The sequence below is a fragment of the Desmodus rotundus genome, chromosome 6 (assembly GCF_022682495.2).
Source record: "Desmodus rotundus isolate HL8 chromosome 6, HLdesRot8A.1, whole genome shotgun sequence".
Classification (NCBI taxonomy): domain Eukaryota; kingdom Metazoa; phylum Chordata; class Mammalia; order Chiroptera; family Phyllostomidae; genus Desmodus; species Desmodus rotundus.
In genome coordinates, this window is record NC_071392.1 from 117407376 (window position 1) to 117426877 (window position 19502).

The 19502-nt window shown below is 50.4% G+C and overlaps 3 protein-coding genes across 10 annotated transcripts in view; all 3 read right to left on the reverse strand.

Annotated features, from left to right (window-relative positions):
* The window catches only part of UBOX5 (U-box domain containing 5), a 31575-nt gene extending 19610 nt beyond the window's left edge, over nucleotides 1-11965 (reverse strand). For all 3 annotated transcript variants that reach the window (XM_071221777.1, XM_053926609.1, XM_053926610.2), the window contains exon 1: nucleotides 11850-11965. The gene's annotated coding sequence lies outside the window, so the exon portion shown is untranslated. The remainder of the gene's footprint in view (nucleotides 1-11849) is intronic.
* Nucleotides 1743-11955, reverse strand: FASTKD5 (FAST kinase domains 5). 2 transcript variants are annotated; one of them, XM_053926608.1, is made up of 2 exons: nucleotides 11850-11955; nucleotides 1743-4473 (listed from the first exon to the last, which is right to left on the reverse strand). In XM_053926608.1, exon 2 carries the CDS (start codon nucleotides 4434-4436, stop codon nucleotides 1986-1988), a length of 2451 nt encoding a protein of 816 aa, XP_053782583.1. In that variant the 5' UTR covers nucleotides 4437-4473; nucleotides 11850-11955; the 3' UTR covers nucleotides 1743-1985. The 2 variants fall into 2 exon arrangements, with proteins under 2 accessions (XP_053782583.1, XP_024415309.2); XM_024559541.4 differs by lacking the exon at nucleotides 11850-11955 and adding an exon at nucleotides 5329-5855.
* A 1498-nt stretch (nucleotides 11966-13463) lies between the features above and the next one.
* LZTS3 (leucine zipper tumor suppressor family member 3) lies at nucleotides 13464-19067 on the reverse strand. 5 transcript variants are annotated; one of them, XM_053926008.2, is made up of 4 exons: nucleotides 18730-19067; nucleotides 17500-17969; nucleotides 16322-17188; nucleotides 13464-15982 (listed from the first exon to the last, which is right to left on the reverse strand). In XM_053926008.2, the coding sequence occupies exons 2-4, from the start codon at nucleotides 17956-17958 to the stop codon at nucleotides 15284-15286; spliced, it is 2025 nt and encodes a 674-aa protein (XP_053781983.1). In that variant the 5' UTR covers nucleotides 17959-17969; nucleotides 18730-19067; the 3' UTR covers nucleotides 13464-15283. The 5 variants fall into 5 exon arrangements, with proteins under 5 accessions (XP_053781983.1, XP_053781982.1, XP_053781984.1 ...); XM_053926007.2 differs by lacking the exon at nucleotides 18730-19067 and adding an exon at nucleotides 18518-18615; XM_053926009.2 differs by lacking the exon at nucleotides 18730-19067 and adding an exon at nucleotides 18477-18615 and having other exon boundaries at nucleotides 16385-17188.
* Nucleotides 19068-19502: the final 435 nt, after the last annotated feature.

Below are 19502 nucleotides of genomic sequence, written 5' to 3' on the forward strand. Positions count from 1 at the left end.
AAACCATGTCACATCCACCAGGATGGCTATTACACACACACACATACACACACACACAGAGAAAATAACAAGTGTTAGCAAAACAGGAACTGCCACCTGTCCTCATCCCCATGTGAGGCCCAGCCTGACCCTTTGGGCCTGAAGGCCATCTCAGCATGGCCCAGGCAGACTCATTAACCCTTTACCCAAAATTCCTTTCTGCTTTGATTCCTATTTTAGTTGCTGACCTCTATCACTATAGGGACCAGAATCTTCATTCCCCAATTGAATCAGCCACCAAGTCCTGTCTTTCCCCGTTCCAAACATCTCTAGAATTCAAATCTTCCATCGCTATAGCTCTAGCCCTCATCTCCCACACGAGCTCTCACATATACGTGAAATATCCTCCAACTCATCTCACGCACCCCCTCTCCCAAATCTAGTTCTACCCTGCGTTTCACCTAACATTTCTAAAACACCACTCCGCCCAATTAGGCCCTGACTTAGATCCCTTTAGAGCCACCCCAGCCCTGCAAACTTAAGCTGTTAGGCAAGGTCATAGGCCTTTGTGGCCCAGATACTCTACCTCTCTAGAAGCACCCTCTGCCTTCCTTCTACCCCCAGCCCTCCCACAATGCCCAACCACCCTCACTAAACATTGTCTGTTATGGGACCCATTCTAGGCACTGGAAATAAACTAGTTAGACAAAGTTAACTCAAAAGCTACTTTCCAAAAGAGAAAACAGTAAGTAAACAAATAAAGAGTAATTTCTAGTACTGCTGAGGACAGTGAAGAAAGTGAAGCTGGAGAGAGTGACAGAGCATGACCAAAGGTCAACAGGGCACTGTTTTAGTTAGCATGGATGGGGAAGTCCTCTCTTCAAAAGTGACCTTTCAGAATAGACCTAGATAATGGTGGGAGGGATCCTTTTCTAAATAAACTCCCATGGACGCCCAGATACTTACAGTGCTACTTCTAGGTGACGTATATACAATCCTCTTATACCTGTGGCTCTAATACAACCAAACCTGAAGCCCACTAGACCTCCTGTATGGGCAGTAGTAAGTTTCCTTCTCATCTGAGTTACTTGCTATGAAAACCATTCTGCCTGGTCATCATATTTTTGAGAACCACTGGCCCAACAGGCACTCCTATAATTATTCTTCTCTAAGTTCAACTTTAGGGAGAAAATACACCAGGGGTGCAAAAGAAGCAGAAATGCAGAAGAGAGGGGGCTAAGAGGAAGATATTAAGCTCACTAACTCTGAAATGGCTTTTTAAAGCAGGAAGCATCAGCAACTGAGGACAACCAACCAAATGTAAACCAGGACTTGCCCTGGCCAGTGTGGCTCAGTTGGTTGGCGAATCATCCTGGAAACTGAAGGGTCGCAGGTTCAATTCCCATGCCTAGGTTGCTGGTATGGTCCCCAGTTGGGGCATGCCTAAGAGGCAACCAATCGATGTTTCTCTTTCTCTTCCCTCTCTCTCTAAAACCAATAAGCATGTCCTTGGGTGAGGATTTAAAAAGTAAAAATAAAGAGTAATAAAGACTTTAATTTTGGAGGGTGTGAAGAAAAAACATGCATGGGGGAAAATCCTGAAATGTAAATGAGGTTGTACAAGATTCTTATTTTATAACAAAGTATATGAAAACCGATCTTTAAAAACTGCCTTTAGACAATGTCTGACTCTACTTTTATCTTAAAAATTCAAAATAACTGTGAGGTAGGTCTGGTAAACAGAGAAAAAAATGAGACAGAAATTATTTGAAAATAGGACATTTTAAGATGTTTTTTTATTTACCTGTACACATCAGCAGCAACTAATACAACTGGACCAGGTTACAATTAATTCACAATAGCATACACTACCTTAATCTGCCACAAACAAGAGTACAAGTCTCCTCAGCAGATCATTTTATCACAAACCTACATTCTGGCTTTTGTAACTGTTTCACAACACCTGGTACCTATAGCATTCGTGAGCAGAAATGCCCCAAGGCCCTTCAGAGAGCAGAGGTGAACACCTTCTCATGGAGGTACGCAAGCTTTTCTAAGCGAGTCCGCTTCAGTAGTGGGAGCCATTCCCAGTAGAATAACTCTACCACACGGTACCCAAGCCGATTCAGCTGCCGCCTCTTCATATTGTGCAGTCCAAGCAGATCCCTGGAACCATAGCAATACTGGTTCTTGTTTGTCAACTGAATAGCCAGCTTCACTTGTGGTGCCTGCATGCAGGCTGGCGAGCACAGGCCAGCCATCTCCATGGCCCCCAATCTGTCTGCCACACTGTAAAGGGAGGCCCCCAAAGGTACGGCTGCCTTCTTCTCTAATTCCATGGGCTGCTGCCCAGTCTTTGACTCAATTTCCCCTTGGAAATGCCCTCCTGATTTCCCCTTTAGGAGCTGATTCATCAAGTCATCTGTAAGACTGATTCCCACATGCTTGAGCCTTAATTTGGCTACATCTTCAGTGGGTGTGGCTTCTCTGTTAAATGGTAATGGCTTCATATTAACATCAAGCTGGACCTCCAAGTCAGAAGATCGGGTATGAGGCAAAATCATATGGTGTTTGACGTACTGGGGCCCACCCAACATGGTCTCAAGTAAAAAGAGAGCTTCTAGGAATTCAGGCTTTGAGATCATATCCTTCCTAGCTAAATTCCACAGTATTTCTGATCCCTCTTGCTGAAGGTGAGAACTAAGACGATTGCCTCTGTATTCTGGACACTCAATGCCAACCGAACCATCAAGTGTATACAGCTCCTTAGTGAGTTCAAACTTGCTTCTCTCCTGAGCTAACCTGATGAACCCTGGACTTAAAGTGAAATTGATGAGCTCTACTGGAAAGTACTCAGAAAATGCCAGGCCTAGCAGGCAAGTGAGCAGGTGTTCTGGGTATCGGTCGAACTCAGGCATCTTTCTGTGAATCTCATTGATCAGGCTAGAATAAAACTCTTCAGCATTGGGTGGCTTGTAATTCAGAGTTCCAAATGACCACAGAAACTTGGCAACATCTTTACTTCGACAGTGTGCCACCCTAGGAGGCAAAGCAGCAGCCACAGCATTCATCACCCCTTCATCCAGGAAGCGTAAGGCAGAGCAGGCAAGAGTCAGGTGCATGACGCCTTGAACGCCCAGGGAAGGAATTCGCTGAGGAGCGATCTGCCCAAATTGCTTCATGAAATTTACATGATCCACGTGAGTGAAACGGAACATTTTAAGAATATTCACTAAGGCGTAGCTACTCAGATGCTGCATGTCAGCACACACCAAGTCTCCGATCTTCCGCATGACAAATTCTGAGAGACTACTACTTGATTTAAAGAACCCCAAACAGATTGTACCAGCTTCCTCCAACATGATACAATCTATATGCTTGAGGATCAACGACTCCAGTTTTTGCATTAGGTCTTGGGGTGCCTGACGGCTTTCACCTATAATATAAATCAAGTGAATCAGCTGGGACAAGGACAGGTCTTTCCAGTGCAAATTAAGGTAACTAAAGAAGATTTTTAAAAACCGAGGGACTCTGCGGCCCAAGCACCGCCAGAGGTCAGCCACCAAAAGTAGTTGATCCAGACTCATATCCCATACCTTATGGCAAAACCTGGCTTCATACACATCTAGCATTGAATGGGAATGAGGGATTCCTAAGCTGACAAAGGCTTTCAAAATACTGATCAGATCCGGGGTATCGAAGAGCTGTATGTTTTTCACACTCAGCTGGCAGAGCACAGAAAAGCTGGCACTAGAAAGCAAAACAGGGTGCTGCTCTGCAGGCACAGAGCTCAGCTTACAGAAACAGTCGGCGATGACCTGGGGCTGGAGGCTATCTTGATAAACTGCGACTTTGTGCAAGACTAGTTTACCTTCTGACACTGACAGGGGCTCACAAGGCTCAGATCTGTTATAGCTGTGAAGCTGGTACTCTGGTCTTAGCTGTAGGAAAACTCGGGGATCTTCAAAGGAATCAAAAACTTCTACATTCTCTTCATCAACCTTCATGGCCCTGGGTGAGCCCAGCTTCAACGTGCCGGCGTTAGAGGCAGAAGCCCTGCTGAATTCCAAACTCAGAAGGGCACCGCTGGTTGTCAGGACCCTCTGAGAAGAGGAGGCGCTACGAATGTTCTCAACTTTTTTGGCAGGATGGCAGAGACTACTGTGTTCTGAAGGGTCTTGTCCCCTGTGCCGTGTACAGCTTCCCACATTCCAACATGTCACACTTTGGGGTGCACTGCAGACAAAAGGACGGCAAAACGCTCGATATCCTAAAGGGTTTAGGAACTTGAGAGTGGCTGCCATTCTGGTGTCAGTACAGATCGCTCTGGCAGTCAGGACACAGTCCTCACAGGTCTGACCAGGCAATTTCTTGTTTATATGGTGCTTGCTTAGAGCTGGACGGGGAGGCGTTCCACAGAAACTGCCTGGAAATCTTCGGCATACCACAAGAGCCATGGATCACAAATGACTGGGCCAGAATTGGTGCCAGATACTGAAAAAAGGGTAGATGAAGAATAAGTGGCTTCCACCTATCACAATACCACAATTTACATATTATAAGAAATGGATTAAAACTCTACTGTCCACTCAATTAAGTTCAACACTAGTGAATGCCCAAACCATAAGACAGCGTACATGGAGGATAAACTCCAGGTGACTTGCATAAAGACACAAGAAAACCTCAAAACCAGACTCCCTTCTGGATTTCCTCTGACCTCTGCATGGCCTTCCTTTACGGTAGCAGGAAAGCAGTGATGGTTAGAGAAGAGACAGTTGCTCTGCTAACTTCCAACAGGAAAGGAAGGCAGATTTTCAAAAAGAAAGCTGGGGCCCTGGCTGCGTAGTTCAGTTGGTTCAAGGGTTGTTCCAATACACTGAGGTTGCGAGTTCGATCCTGCACACACAAGAATCCACCAATGAATGCATACATAAGTGTAACGAATCGGTGTTTCTCTCTTTTTCTCTCCCTGTCTCTAAAATCAGTAAATAAAGAAATTAAAAAAAAAAAAAAACAAGAAAGCTGGAAACAAAAGTGAGCAACCTATTCCATCTCTGTGATATCTATGAACACATAAAGGACCACGTGGAGAGTGAGAAAGCTGGTAAAAGCTGCCATGCTAACACCCAAACTAAAAAGTGGAGTTTGGTGTAAATTTTAATTCATTGTCCTCAACATAATCCTCCTTATTCCCCAAATACACAACTTTGATTGCACCATTGTCTCTCTAATGCTGTTCCTATACCTGTGAGAAGATGCCTAGTCTCCTCTCCAGGAGGCTTACAAGAGTTTGGACCACTACTGCAGAGCAGTCATGCAATTGGGAAGCATATTCAAAGACTCACTCACTTTGGTGTGAGAGGGCAGAAGGCCAAGGCCCCGTTCACTGTCAATTCATGGGTGGAAAGCAAAATGGTTCTCAAAGCCGGGTTCAGGGTGCAGGGAGTATCAACGCTCACGACCGCCCTGCTGACATGCGAGACGAGCAGCACAGCGTTCCTCCAGCGGCAGCGGATTAGCAATGCTTCCCCGTGAGTCAGGTGCTGATTCTCCTGCCTGTGAGCAGCACAAGTCCCATTTTTTCTCCCATGGTAGAAGGAATGAGAGGTTATTAAATGGACTCTGCTGTACCCTGGCTTTCTATAAATGCTTTTTGTCTTTCCTTCCACTTGAGAAATGCCGAAATCTGACAAGCAAAGTCCAGGGAGACTTGAGGTGCCAAGATATGAACCAGATAGGGCTGGTGCTACAGAAAATCCCTTGAGGGTTCTGAGGGAAGCAGAGTGACTTTCTGAAATGCCTGCCCACCTCCCATCAGTCCCTTCCTTCTGGAGCCCACAGCATAAGAACCAGGGGACCGCAGGGCAGGTTAGTGACTTCGTTCTGGTCACTCAGCTAGTAAGGCTTCTTGGATGGCAGGAATGTGTACCCCATTTTCTTTGTGCACTAGAGCAGAATTTTTTTCACATGAAATCATTATACACCTGGTTCTCACTATGGCCTGCGGACCCATCCTGCACACCAAGTTGCGATCCATGGGTCCAGATGCCACAGACCAGCTATCAGCAAACTATGGCCCAAATCTAGCCCTCCACCTGTGTTTGTAAGTAAAGTACTATCGGAACACTGCCAGGCCATTCATTACTATTGTTTTTAGCTGCTTTCTTGTCAGAGAAGCAAAATTGAGCAATTGTGGCAGAAAATATATGGCCTGCAAAGAATAAAATATTTACTGTATTTTTGGAGTATAAGACACACCCCCCCACCACGTTTGGGAGGAAATGGGGGGGGTGCGTCTTATAGTCCAAACGTAGCTAACCTAGCTGGGGGGTGCGGCGGAGTGGGGTGTTCTCCCCGCCCCCCCCCATTTTCCTCCTCTAAAACCTAGGTGCGTCTTATAGTCTGAAAAATGCGGTGCTATCTCGCCCTTTAAGGAAAGTTTATTATACACCATTTGTTTACTCCTGTGAATGCACATGGCCAACTTTAAGAAGTTAGAAAACACTAAGAAAATAATGCTTAAATTTTACTGTTTAATGTTTAGATGATAACTGAATCGCAGTTAATACTGCAGCACAGGCAGGGTGGAGACAAAAGACAGAGCAAATAATGGGACTCTCCAGCTGACAGAACAGGGTCGCACCCTGGAATGCAGACTTAGTCCAGCCCGACGTGCAGCTGCAGCCATAAACTACTCAGATCTGCCGCCCTTCATCTCATCTTGGGAACTAGATCTGAAGAAACAGCTTCAAAACAGAGAGAAAAAAATAATGCTTTTACCAAAATAGCTGTGCTATGTAAACAACAAAAGCCAGAAAACAAAAACAAAATGTTCATCCACAAGGAGGCGGCTGGTGTACAGAGTAAGTGTGTAGCGGGCACCAACACGTGAAAAAGTGCACACAAATACCAGTGCAACAAACAGAACACAAATGAGTGACATCACCTAAAAAGCACTTACACAGAAGGGAGGTAGCTATATAGCTTCTTTGTGGAGGAGACTTTGTTATATCTTTGATAAATTAACTTTATTCCCATTTTAATTGGGGCTAAAAGTGTTAATACAGAAGAATATATGGATTAGTTTAACAAATACCTTTATAAATTATGTAATTTTAAGAGTGTAGTTAAACTGCCAGTACTTCAATGAACACCAGCTAACAATACTTACTAAAATTACTATGCATGGTCTTAAAATTAATAAGAATCATTTCCTAGAAAATCAATGTCAGACTGGTGTAGATCCCACGTTTTGAATTAATGTGGCTCTTTTTCATTTGTAAAAATGCAGGCCAAGTCCCAAAATGGGAATAACAAGAGCTACAATTGTTGTCGGGCCTCCTCTGTACCAAGCCTTGTATGAGCTATTTTATCTGTGTTAGTTCCAATCCCTACAACATTTCTATGACATGGGTGGGTTTTACTATCTCCCTACGGCTGATGAGGAATAAAGGACTTCACAAGATTAAGAAACCTGCTAAAGGTTACACAGCCAAGGCACAAAGTGGGGTCTGACATGAGGATTGTCTGATTCATTCCAAAACTAACACTGCTGATATACTGGAGAGACAAGGGGAGTCAGATCCCAGACAGGGAAACGGGGAAGACAGTGAACAACCCACAGGGTGCCAAGGAGCTGGAGGGTTAGAACCTGATGAAGTCAAAAGCCCCACCCACCTCTAATAGTCAGGGATCCTAACTATCACTGTGGTTAGCTTATACTACTTAAAAAGGAAGAACAAAGAGAAGACCTCAAAGAGGGAAATCTACATAAAGGAGTGGGTGCCCCAGTATCAAGGTAAAGAGATCTATCACATTTGCAAACCTGAAAGCTGGGAAGAGAGATATGGGACCCAGAATTTAGGGTTCAACATAGGAGGGAAGCGAGGGGGAAATCCCAGGATAATGACAAAGGAATATCACAGAACTAGAGCCGTGAGCAGACAGAGAGAGTAACCAGTTCAGCCCTGGCCAGCTCAGTTGGTTGGAGCATCGGCCCAGTGCACCAGGGCTGTGGGTTCGATCCTGGTCAGGGCACATGCAGGGGTCAACGAATGAATGCATAAATAGTGGCACAACAGATCGATGCTTCTCTCCCCAACCTCTTCCTCTCTCTCTTTAAAATCCAATCAATAATTTTTTTTTAAAAAAAGAGTAACCAGTGCATGCTGGAGGAGATAGTTATTACCTGGGAGAGATTTACACTTCTAATGGATAATCTGGGGTAAGGTAGTCAGAAAACCAAGCCAAGAATAATTACAAAAATTATTAACTCCAGAAAAACAAATTAAGTTGTACAGACAAATAATGTGGTATTACAGTCTCTGTGAATAATCTTATTAATCCCTGTACATAATCTTATTAACATAAACCTCGACTATCAACCTACCCCAAAATTATCAGCAACTATATTAGAAGGATGAAGGGAGGTGAAGACAGTAGGGGATCTGGGGTAGTAATACAAGAAGAGACCTAGAGCGTGAAAGCCACAATAGGGAGGTCACAAGACTTTTACAGATACTGATATCGCTATCTCCCAGAAATCAAAAAATACCAACAGAAATATATTATTCAGAAATATACTCATAAATGCCAAAAGAAACAAACAGTTGAAAGTGCCTCCAGGGAACCAAGAGGGAGAAAAGAGAGGAAATTAATATTTAGTGTTATAAGCTCTATCAAACTGTTTACCTGTGCAAACTCTATTTGGGTGTAACTTTGATAAAAATTAAATTTACAAAATGTAACAGGAAATTCAGGTATTCTTCAAGAAGACAATCAGTGAATAGAGAATTAACCTTAATATTCAAAAAAAAAGTTAAAAAGCTATTCCCAGTGCAAGTACTTCCAACTGCAGGAGGGCTGCTTTATGAATGCCCCAGAGTGGGCAAAAAGGATGACGAAAACAATCTTAGACACAGGCAGAACCAAACTGCGAAGAGCAAACAGGAGCTACTTACTTTTTCATCATGGATCTTTTAGTGTTACATAAACATACACCACATCATTAAATATAACCACTTCAGAAGTTGGGTCTTAAATACTGTGGAAAAGGAAAGGAAAGAAACACGAGATACACAACCAATAAAGCAAAAAGTGGGAAGAAAAGGAGGAAAGGATATGATGCCCGGGTAGAGAAAACACAGCTGAGAGAGAGTTCATTCCTCCTTAGTTAAGGACTCCCAGAAAACCTGTAAGACAGCTGAGAACACTCTGAGATGCCCAGTAACTCCTGATGCCTTCCATAAAGGTTCAAAGATATGTGGCATCATTTCACAAAGCCCTTTCCTAGTTTTTTAAGATTTAACTTATTTATTTTCAGAGAGGGGGGAAGGGAGGGAGAAAGAGAGGGAGAGAAACATCAATGTGTGAGAGATACAGGGATCCACTGGCTCTAAGATACAGAGATCCATTGGCTCTTACACGTACCCAACCGGGGACCTGGTCTGCAACCCCAGCATGTGCCCTGACCAGGAATCAAACCAACAGCCTTTCCCGTTGCAGGCCAGCACTCAATCCACTGAGCCACACCAGCCAGGGTGCCCCTTTCCTAGTTTAAGTGCCCCGAGTATACCCTGCTCCCCCCTCCTCTTTAGGGGTCTTTACGAAGCAGGGTAGAACCTCTGAGACCCCTGGAGCTTGGCTGTACTGAAAGACACTGCCCAAACCACCCTGAATCATGTGCTTTCACAGGAGTGAGGAATCTTACCTTTCTACCTTCTAGGCACAGGTCTGAGCAAGATGGAATAGCTTCGTTTTAAACTACAGCCCAGAAGTTAGAGAAGAGCCAGGTGGAGGAAGGCAGCCATGCTAACTGTAGATTAAGTATATAATACCCTCAGCATTTGCGATTTACCAGTGACCAGATTTCACCCCATTTCATCGTATGTAATTCTGATTTCTGATCTTTCTACTAGAAAGGTTTCACCCTCTTGTGTCCTGACAAAATTACCACAAATAGATACTTCAAAACCTATTCTTATTTTGGCAAATAATTTATTGGGCAACTCTAAAAATTAAAAAACAAACAAACAAACCCCTACCTTTCTCTAGGTGCTGGAGTCTCCTGACAAGACCCTAGTAAGCTTTAAAGCCCAGGGTGAGGGTTTAGAGGCTGACAGCATGAACCCCTGGATGTTAATACAGATGCTGGCTGGGCTAGACTCGTCTGTTTATTCCCACAAAGGAGCACAGCCTACGAGAAAAGCACTGGCCTAAAGGTGTCTAGGTCAAGATAAGTACTGCCCAGAGAGCTAAGTCAAACCAAAATCAAGTCTGATGGCCCATTCCCTCTACTTCGTCCTAATTTCCATGTGTATGGGAGAGACAACAGACCATTACAATCACCTGGGGAATTTTTTTTAGCTTCCATAGCCCTCTCCTCCCCTTCTAAGACTCTGCTTTTCCTCTATCAAAATGGCAAGAGGGCCTGGGTAGATACAGTCTGACAGAGCCCCACGGGTGATTCTGTTACAGCCACTGCTCTTAAAGGGTCTGGTAAGACTCTGTCGTTAGAAAGTCTCTGACTACAGGGAACAGCAGAAACTCGTGTCCTGTTAACCCAGTAGTCTAAATGGGACTACTGGAGGACTGACAAAATCCAGGCAGGTAAGGAGAAGTATCTGTACCCACAGTCATGTGGAAAAATCCCCAAATAAATGGTCCAAGTACCTACCACTGTTAACTCCACAAAACACTTGGTTTTAAATCTGTTTTCCTAGATTTGCAAGGCCACACAATATACTTCAGACAAGGGAAGGGAGGACTTCAAAATTCTTTTGACATCAAAGATGACTTCTTTGCATGATGAATGACAAAGCCTTACTGGGAAACAGAAAAATAAACCAATGAACCGGGAAGAAAACCAAACCGACAAATTAGACCTGCGTAATTGCCAAAGGCCTCACTTTCCCAGTTGTATTATGCGGCCCTGAGTGTTCAGGTTTTACTTTGGTCTGGGAGGCAGTGGTAAATTCACCCCAGAGCTTTCCCGAAGCCATTCGGAGCAGTGAGTTGCAGAATCTGGTAACTGTTCAAAATGTGTCCTAAGTGCAGAAAACATGAATTCTGATGACCACAGCCACAAACTACTGCAGCACCAAACAGGAGCCATTTGGTGCTAAAGCACTCAGCTACCAGCTCCACCAGACGCAGCACTCTCCAAGGGTCTACAGTGAGTGGGCAGCGAAAATATTATCTCAGGAGGTCGATTAACCGAACTGGTATAAGAGGGCCCAAAGCTTCCTGGGTCAGGACAGAAGAGCTGTGTCATGATTTGTACATACAGAGAAAAGGCAAATATTCCTCTTATTCCTAGAGAGAGAGAAAAGGGGAACATCAATACTACTACCCTTAGGCTTGCGACGCCAGAAACTGTTAAAAGATATCGTATTAATATTTACTTAAATCTCACCCCATCCCAGGTACGAAGCAAACTACTGTAAGGCCTTGCTGCTCGGAGGGTGGCCTGAGAACAGCGGCATCGGCCTGACCTGGAAGCTGGTTAAAAAACGAAGAACCTGAGGCCCCACCCCAGACCTACAGAATCCGAATCTCCGAGATGCCTGGGTGATTCATATGCACATTAGAGCGTGACGGGGTGCGTCTCGCTATGTTCTCACGACAGCTGTCTCACAGCTGAAAAATCAAGGTTCAGATAAGCCGCTCGCCCAAGGTCACAGGACTCCGGAGTGGGGTCGCCGAGGCTCTCCCTAGAGCCGGACTTGCCAGAGGCGCCCGCCACCCGGACCGGAAAGCGCAGCGCCGGACCTCGGTGCGCGCGGGCCCTCGGCGGGCCAGCACGTGCAGGCCACGGCCCAGGTCGGCACGGAGCGGCCGGGGCGACCTTCTCCCCCGCTGCTGTCACTCACCTGAGCCGGACCCGCGCCGGCACCGCTTCGGGCGACCTCGGATCTCGCGGTTCGCCACGCCACCTCAATTCCAGCTACACCAGGAGCTCACGGCCACACTTCCGGCCATCCGCCGGCTACTTCCGGCTGCTGCGCGAATGACGGGTGCGGCCGAGGCTCAAAAGACTCTGTCAGCGTTTTTCAAGGACGTCTTCCACTAAAGGATAATGTTGAAGAGTCGGGGGGAATCTAGGACCTGCGGAGGGGAAAAACCGCCACGGACACGGTCCTCTGGAAGTAATTGGATAGCCAAGTCACAGGTTCGAACCCCAACCCCCAGTCAGGGTTTTTATGGCCTTGGGAAATCACAGAAACAGTTTCTCATCTGTATAATAAAAGTAATAAGCTTTTAAAAATAGAGATGTGTCCTGGCTAGTGTGGCTCAGTGGATTGAGCGCCGACCTGCGAACCAAACCGAAAGGTTACCAGTTAGATTCCCAGTCAGGGCACATGCCTGGGTTGGGGACCAGGTCCCCGGTAGGAGGGTGGCGAGAAGCAACCACATATTGATGTTTCTCTGCCTCTCTTTCTCCCTTCCTTCCCCTCTCTCTAAAAGTAAATAAATACAATCTTTAAAAATAATAAATAAATAATAAAAATAGAGATGTAATCATAAAGTGTAGCCAGGAGTTAGTGATAGGACGAGCCCGGTAGGAGAGGGCCCATCCCCAGGGGGTGGATCACTTTGCACCTAGGCATCCATGGCAATCCTGTTTTTCTTTGTCAAATACTCAGTGTCCTAGTCTCCCTTGAAGTGGGAAGAACATGTGACTCAGTTCTGGCCAACGAAATTTAAAGGGAAACGTGCTGATAGGGTTCTCGGAAAGCTTTTACTTTCACGATAAAGTAGTGCTGCCTCAATGTCTTCATGGAGCTGTGGCAGCCACCTTGTGGCATGGTGGGGACAACATGCTAAGAATGGGAAAGCAGGAGGATGAACAGTCTAGGTCCTTGATGAACCAACACCTATGACACTTAGGATGCCTACCAGACTTGTCAGGTGAGGAAAAAAAGAAGCCACTCTTCAAGGTCCTGTAAATGAGGTTGTGTTACTTGTAGCAGAATACATTCTTGATTGGGGGCTTTGTAAGGATGACAGAAGAAACTATCATAAAGGACAGCAATTACCCCCAAAGGATGGCTCCTTGCTTGCAGCTTTCTGCCTTTTCAGCCTCACCACTAATTACAAACCAGTTCTCAGTCTTCATTACTATGTGTTCTTCTCACAAACATCAGCCTATTGCTGTAAGGTGGCTCAGGCCACTGCAGGCTGCATCTAGCTGCCCTGCATCACCTGTCTTCTGGCCAGCAGCCTGGAGTCTAGATTCTGAGCTGGAACCAGCTTGAAACACTTTGGGCGACATTCAGAAGAGAAGGCCCCGCTAGGCAGAAATGTGGAAGCGTGACTCCTCCAGGGTAACATGGAGGAGCTTGGGCTTTGAGCCAACCTCCGGGCACGGCCCAATGAGCACCTCCAGGGTCATGCCTCCTCTGGGAAATGTTTACTCCAGCTTTGCCCTCCACACCTCCCTCACCTGCAGACACAAACAGGCCAAAGAATGCCACTTGAGAGGCTTTCTCAATTTTATTTCTTTGGGAAAAGAAAACAAAGTCTTTCCATCACATATGGTAGAGATATATATTTATATATATATTTATATATAATTTCTTTTGTGGTGGGAAGTCCCAAAGCTGAGTCTGTTCATATTTTTTGTTTTTCTCCTTTTTTTCCTACTAATGCCTTCTCTTCCCCCTGCCCCTCTGGCCCAGGCCCACGTCCTGGGGCAGGTGCACTAAGGGGCGAGTGGAATGGGCAGTGATTGCCACGATGGCCCCCCCAACCCAGTTCAGAGACCTGGTGAGGGCCACCGGAAGGGGCTGTGCAAAGAGATAGAGGCCACACAGGGGGACACTTCTGTTTTCATGGGGGGACGCACAGCTTGTGAAACAGTCACCAGTCATGGGAGGAGGCTGGCCAGGGGTTAGGGGACTTGCTCACAGTAGTTGCCAGCTCTCTCTGCCCTGCCCCCAAACCTATTCTTGGGGGTGGGAGGAAGAGAGTGAAGAGAGAAATATGAGGACTAAGTGCCAAGCCTCCTCCAATTTTTATTGCTGGTGAATTAGAAATTTGCCTTTCCCTTCCTATCTTGGGGAGATGGACTCTGAGAGGGCCCACAGAGGAGGAAGTCACATCGGCTGTCCCAACCCCCACTGATGGCCATGCCAGGCCTCCCCTGGGCAAACAGTGAGCTACCTTAGGGCCCTGGGGAACCCAAGAGCCAGTGTTCCTCTCAGGTCAGTCTTGTCCTTCAAGGGCAATCACAAGCCTCCCCCACCCTGTACCCCCCAAAACAAGGGCCTTGGGCTCAGGCTTGGGGCCAGTGGAGCTTAGAAGTGGGCAGTGCACCAAATATCAAGCAGAATTTTCTATCAGAAGAAAAGGTGAGGTTTGGGGGGAGAGGTGGCCTGGGACAATGAGCTGAAAGCAGGAGGTTGGGGGGATGGAGTGGGGAAGACATCACAGACACTCATGACCTCAGGAACACGTGAGGGGAGTGCCTGAGAGGCAGGTAGCACTTAATAGCTGTAGTTAGAACCAGATAGTGGCCCTGGGTGTGGGGTCAGCCAGGCAGATGAGGCTATTGCCCTTGGATCCTGGCCAGAAAAGAGGGTGTTTGTGTGTGGGGGGTGGGGGGAGCTTAGAAGCCTCCAGGTGATCCTTCCCAGAAACAGGAGGGCAAATCTTTCCTGGGCACTGAGCCTCCAGCCCCAGCCCCTCCTTCCCCCAACACGTACATATGGGCACACACTCAGGATTGAGTCAGGCTCTGAGGCCTGAACCCAAGAGACCTTGCGGGGAGGGGCTGGGCAGGTAGCCCTCTCAACCACAGCCAGGCCATCTGCTCCCACTTGTCCTGCCAATCTGCCCAGGGAGGGAGAATAGTGCAGGAAGGAGAGAGGCCAGGAGCCCAAGGTCTTATCAGTTTCAGTAGACCCCACGCAGGTCCCCTCAGGCTACATGGCCTAGGAGAGCACGAGAGCATCACTGGACACACCAACAGTAGCAGCCCAGACTCTTTGAGGGGCTGGGCCACCTCATGGCACTGCAGACCTGCTGCCTCTATCTCCAACAGGGAGCGCCAACAAAGGGAACCTGGGCCCCACTAGCTCTGCCCTCCCATTCCCTCCTTGGGAGTGGGCTGCCCAAAGGGGCAGCGGTAGAGCTAGGAGGGCACTCAGTGCAGGGAGGGTAGGGACCTGGTCACAGCTGCTTTGAGAACCTCTTTGGTCTGGGGATATGGGAACGGTGGGGAAGAGAGATGGTGGGAGGGAGTACTGGGGACTCTGGCCTTTGACAGGGCATTTGTCAAAAGTCCGAATGCCCAGGTCAGGAATCAGATTTCTGTAGACTCAATGCGCTCAAGACGGGAGGGGGTCCAGGCTTTCTTCTCCTCGCCATGTTGGGGGGTGGGTGTGCTGGCACCCCCTGCGGCCCCACGCTCCCGCAGCCGCCGCTCCAGCTGCTGGTTGCGCTGGTACATCTCCACATAGCTCAGCTGTAGCTGCTTCTGGTACTCGATGACCTTCTCCTTCTCCTCCAGCCACACGCGGCGCTCCTCTGCAAAGCTGGCCCCCTGGCGCTCCCGAGCTCGCCGCTCAGCTGCTAGCTCGGCCTGCAGCCGCCCCACCTCCCGCCGAAGGGCCCTTGTCCCACTCTCCCCACCAGCATCCACCTCCCCATCCAAGGAGACCAAGGAGGCGGCAGCGGCCACCCCAGCCTGCCGGCGCATCTTGGCCTCATCACTCTCGCAGGTGGCCAGAGCATCCTGTGGCTCAGTGGGGTCCACGGGGGTCAGTGCCGGCTTGAGACAGGGAGCTGGCAACTCGCCCTCGGCCAGCTCCAGGCTGGCCTGCTTGCTGCTGAAGGAGTCCCTTAGGCTGAGCAGCTGCTCCTCTTTCTCCCGCAGCGAGGCCCGGCCCTCCCTCAGCTGGGAGCGCAGCCCCACAATCTCACTCAGCTTCTGGGACACATCGGCCTGCGAGTCCTTCAGCTGCTGCTTCAGGAGTGAAATCTCTCCAGCCTTCTGGCACACCTGGGTAGGGTTGGGTGGGAGAAGCCAGGGTGAAGGCAGAGCTCTGCTCACGCCAGCCCAGCCCCCATATCCAGCCCCAGAGGCACCAAGCTTCTCCAGGGCATCAGACTGGGCAGAAGCGACACACAGGGCCCTCTCAGACTCAGGGCATATATGGCCAACCCTACCCAGCGCAGGGGCAGCTCCAGTCCTCACAGACACTCCTAATCAGTCTTGTGCCTCCCCGCCCCCCCACAACTTTCACTCCCCTTGTGAGAATGGTGGCCTACTGCGCTGGGTTTCTCCAGAGGGACAGAAGGAAGAGGAGACAGGGAGAAGGCCCAAGCCCCCAACCCGCACCTCCCACTTCGTTTCCTCCATCCGGGGCAGAAAGTCGGCCTGCTCCTTCTGACAGGCGGCCACCTTGTCCTCGAGCTCTTCCCGCTGTCGCATCAGCCGGGCTGCCTCCTCCTGCAGCTGCTTCTTGTCCTGCTGCAGCCGCAGCACTTGCAGCTGCAGGCCCTGCTGGGCACGCTGGGCACGGCGGGCCACCTGCTGCAGCTTCCCGCTGCAGCCCTGCCGCAGCTCAGCCAGCTCCCGCTCCCAAGCCTTCTGCCGCTCCTCTAGCACCTGGGCCACCGCCACCTCGCTCTGCTCCAAGCTCCGTCGCAGAGCTGCCACCTCCTGCTCCTTCTCCCACAGCCGCTCCTCTAGATCCTGGATCAGAGCACTGGGCGAGGGTGGTGAGCAGGCCGCAAAAGGCAGGCCTCCACCTCCACCCTCTCCCGACCCCAGGTGGCTAGGCCGCCCCATGGATGAGGATGACCCGCTCTTGCTGGAGGCCCGCCCACTGTCAGAGGTCGCCAGGTCCTGGTAGCCCGACCCACCACCGCTGCTGCCACTGCCACTGCCACTACCATAGCTGGCAGTGCCAATGCGGTTGATGTGGCTGGTGGAGGCACTGAGGGGTGCCAGGTGCTGGCTATAGCTAGAGCTGTAGGTGGGCAAGCTTGTGAGTGAGTTCCGGCCTGAGTCTGAGAGGCCGCCCCCACCCCCGCCCGCTGGGGTCATGGTCCGAGACTTGTCCAGTCCACCCTTGAGGCCACCAGGTCCCTGTCGGCCCTCAGGGGTCCCGCTGGTCTGTGGGGGACACAAGTTCTGCATGGAGTGGAAGTTCTTGGGTACAACAGGCTTGAAGGCTGAAGGCCGAACTAGTGGCTCTGAGCACTGTGTAAAAGCAAGGAAGGGGAAATGGCCATCAGGATGGGGCCTTAGCCTTGACCCCAGCCTCTTCCCTTTGGCCAAGACTTTTCAGCCCCACCTCCCATGTCCATTGATCTCCATCCCAGGAGTCACTCAGGGCAGGGTCTCTACCTCATGGCCCACCCAAGCCAAGTCTTTGCCCTGGACCCACCAGCTGGACTTGGCCCCCAAGCCAAGCCTCCATCCTGGTACCTAAAACCCAAATTCCAAGAAGCCCACTTCGTCTTCCTCCCTGGACTACCTCCCATCCCCAGAAAAAGGCCCTGGGGACTGACCTGGTCTAGCTTGCCAGAGGTGGCCAGGAGCTTAGGGGGGTGGCTGGGCTCACGATACTGTGGTGGGGCCTTGTCACTGCCACCGCTACTGCTGCTGCCACCACTGCTGCCCACCACGTTGCCACAGACATCCGTGTGGTCACTGCCCCGCAGCTCGCCATTGAGGTAGAGGGAGTTGGCGAGAGCTTTGTCCTCAGAGGGGTAGCGGCCTGGCCTCTCCCTGCTGCCCCCACTGCCACCAGCTCGGGGGCCGGGAAAACTGCCCTGGCTGCCCCCACCCCCTGTGCGGGTGCCCACGCTCTTCATGGCGAACTCCTGGGCATGGGCCACCCCACTGCCCACACTTCCCATGGCCAGGCGAGGGTCAGGGGGTCCGAGCTCAGAGGGCCGCGGGGCAAAGGCCAGGAGGGGATCCCGCCCCGAGTCAGCGCGCACAGGCAGCGTCTCCAGCTTCGCCATGACTAAGGTCACTGTGGGCATAGGTGCGAAAGCAGAGATCAGATGGGTCAGACCTGTGCCCACCACACCACACCCGGCAAGCCAGCCCCAGCACCACCCGTACCCTACAACTGATACAAGAATTCCCAGACACCCAAAGTGAAGGAATGGGGCTGGGGTAAAAGTGGTAACTTGGTAATGGGGGCTGCCTGTGGCCCACCTGACACAGCCCAAGCCCAGGACAGCAGGCACATCAGACCCTCCCAGCTTTGCTCGGCTCTGCACTCCCCTCCTTAACACCACCTCCCCCATGGGCCTTCCAGACTCAGTGGCCCCCTCAATTCTTCACTGCAGCCTCCAGAACTTAGGGTTCTTTACCCTGAGTCTGGGCCCCAACATCCCAACCTCATGGGCAGGGAGATGGGGTTGGAAGGAGACAGTAATATCTGAATCCAAGAGGGACCCTCAGAAGTTAAAGTCGGGAGTGAAACCAACCCCTACCCAAAAATTGTGGATGGGGTCCTTCCCAGCGCCCTAACCTAAGATGTTGCAGTCAAGGGCAGAAGTGGTGGCTCACTACCAGCGCAGGCTCCTCTCCTTGCTTTTCCAAGGGGGTGGGGGACCGAAGGTCCTCAAGCCTGGGACCCTCCGGGGCCCGGTCTGCAGGGGCCAGGTGCCTCATTCTCGCAGTCGGGGCTCGGCCCGAACCAGCTTCGCGACTTTGGAAGGGCCAACAGGGCCATCTCGGACTGAGTTTTCTTCTCTGTGAAATGGGAGGAATGAAGGACCTACCTCGCGGAGCTGCCACGATGCCAGGCGCTCTCAGGCGAAAGGTGCCAAGCAGCGGACTGGTAGTCTTGGGCGGCAGGGGCAGGAGCTGCTTTTGCAGCGCGCCTCAGGGCCACCACGGGCACGCCTCGGTCCCCGCGGCCCGCCTGGGACCGCGGCTGCGGCGCGTGACCAAGGAGCCCTCCTGGATGTCTTCTCAAGTGGGCAGCATGGGGGACCCGGCACGGAGGGCCCCCTCCCCGCGGCCGGTACCTCGGCAGAGGCCCCCGAGCCCGCTGAGGACGCAATGCCGCTTAGCAGCCCGCGCCCGCCGAGCCTCCCTTGGGGCCTGCCTTTCCCACAGGTGGGCGGGGATGGGCGGGGCCTGCGCACCCAGCGGCGCCCGAGGGAAGATTCTGCGCCGGCCTAACTCCAACAGCAGCACCCCCCTCCAACCCCCGGTGAGAATTCACTGCCTCCGGGAAGACTTCCTGGATTACTTCCCTTTCCCACTCCCTTTGGACCTTGACCCTTCTCAGTGCACCACGAAGTCCTCGGCGCCCCTCAGTGGGTGTGCGCCCCCACCCCCTAAGGCCAGCCCACAGGAACAGGGCCAGCAGGGCGAGCAGGGCCTCGGGTTACCTGTGCTCAGGGAGGCCCTGCTTCCTGGTTCCTTTGTCTCGCCTGCACCTGGGTACACCTGCCTCAGAGATCTGAATAATCCAGCCTGGCAGGGGCAGCAGGCAGTGCCTACCCTGGTGTAAACGCTCAGACACGTGTGCCAGAGATGGCAGGGG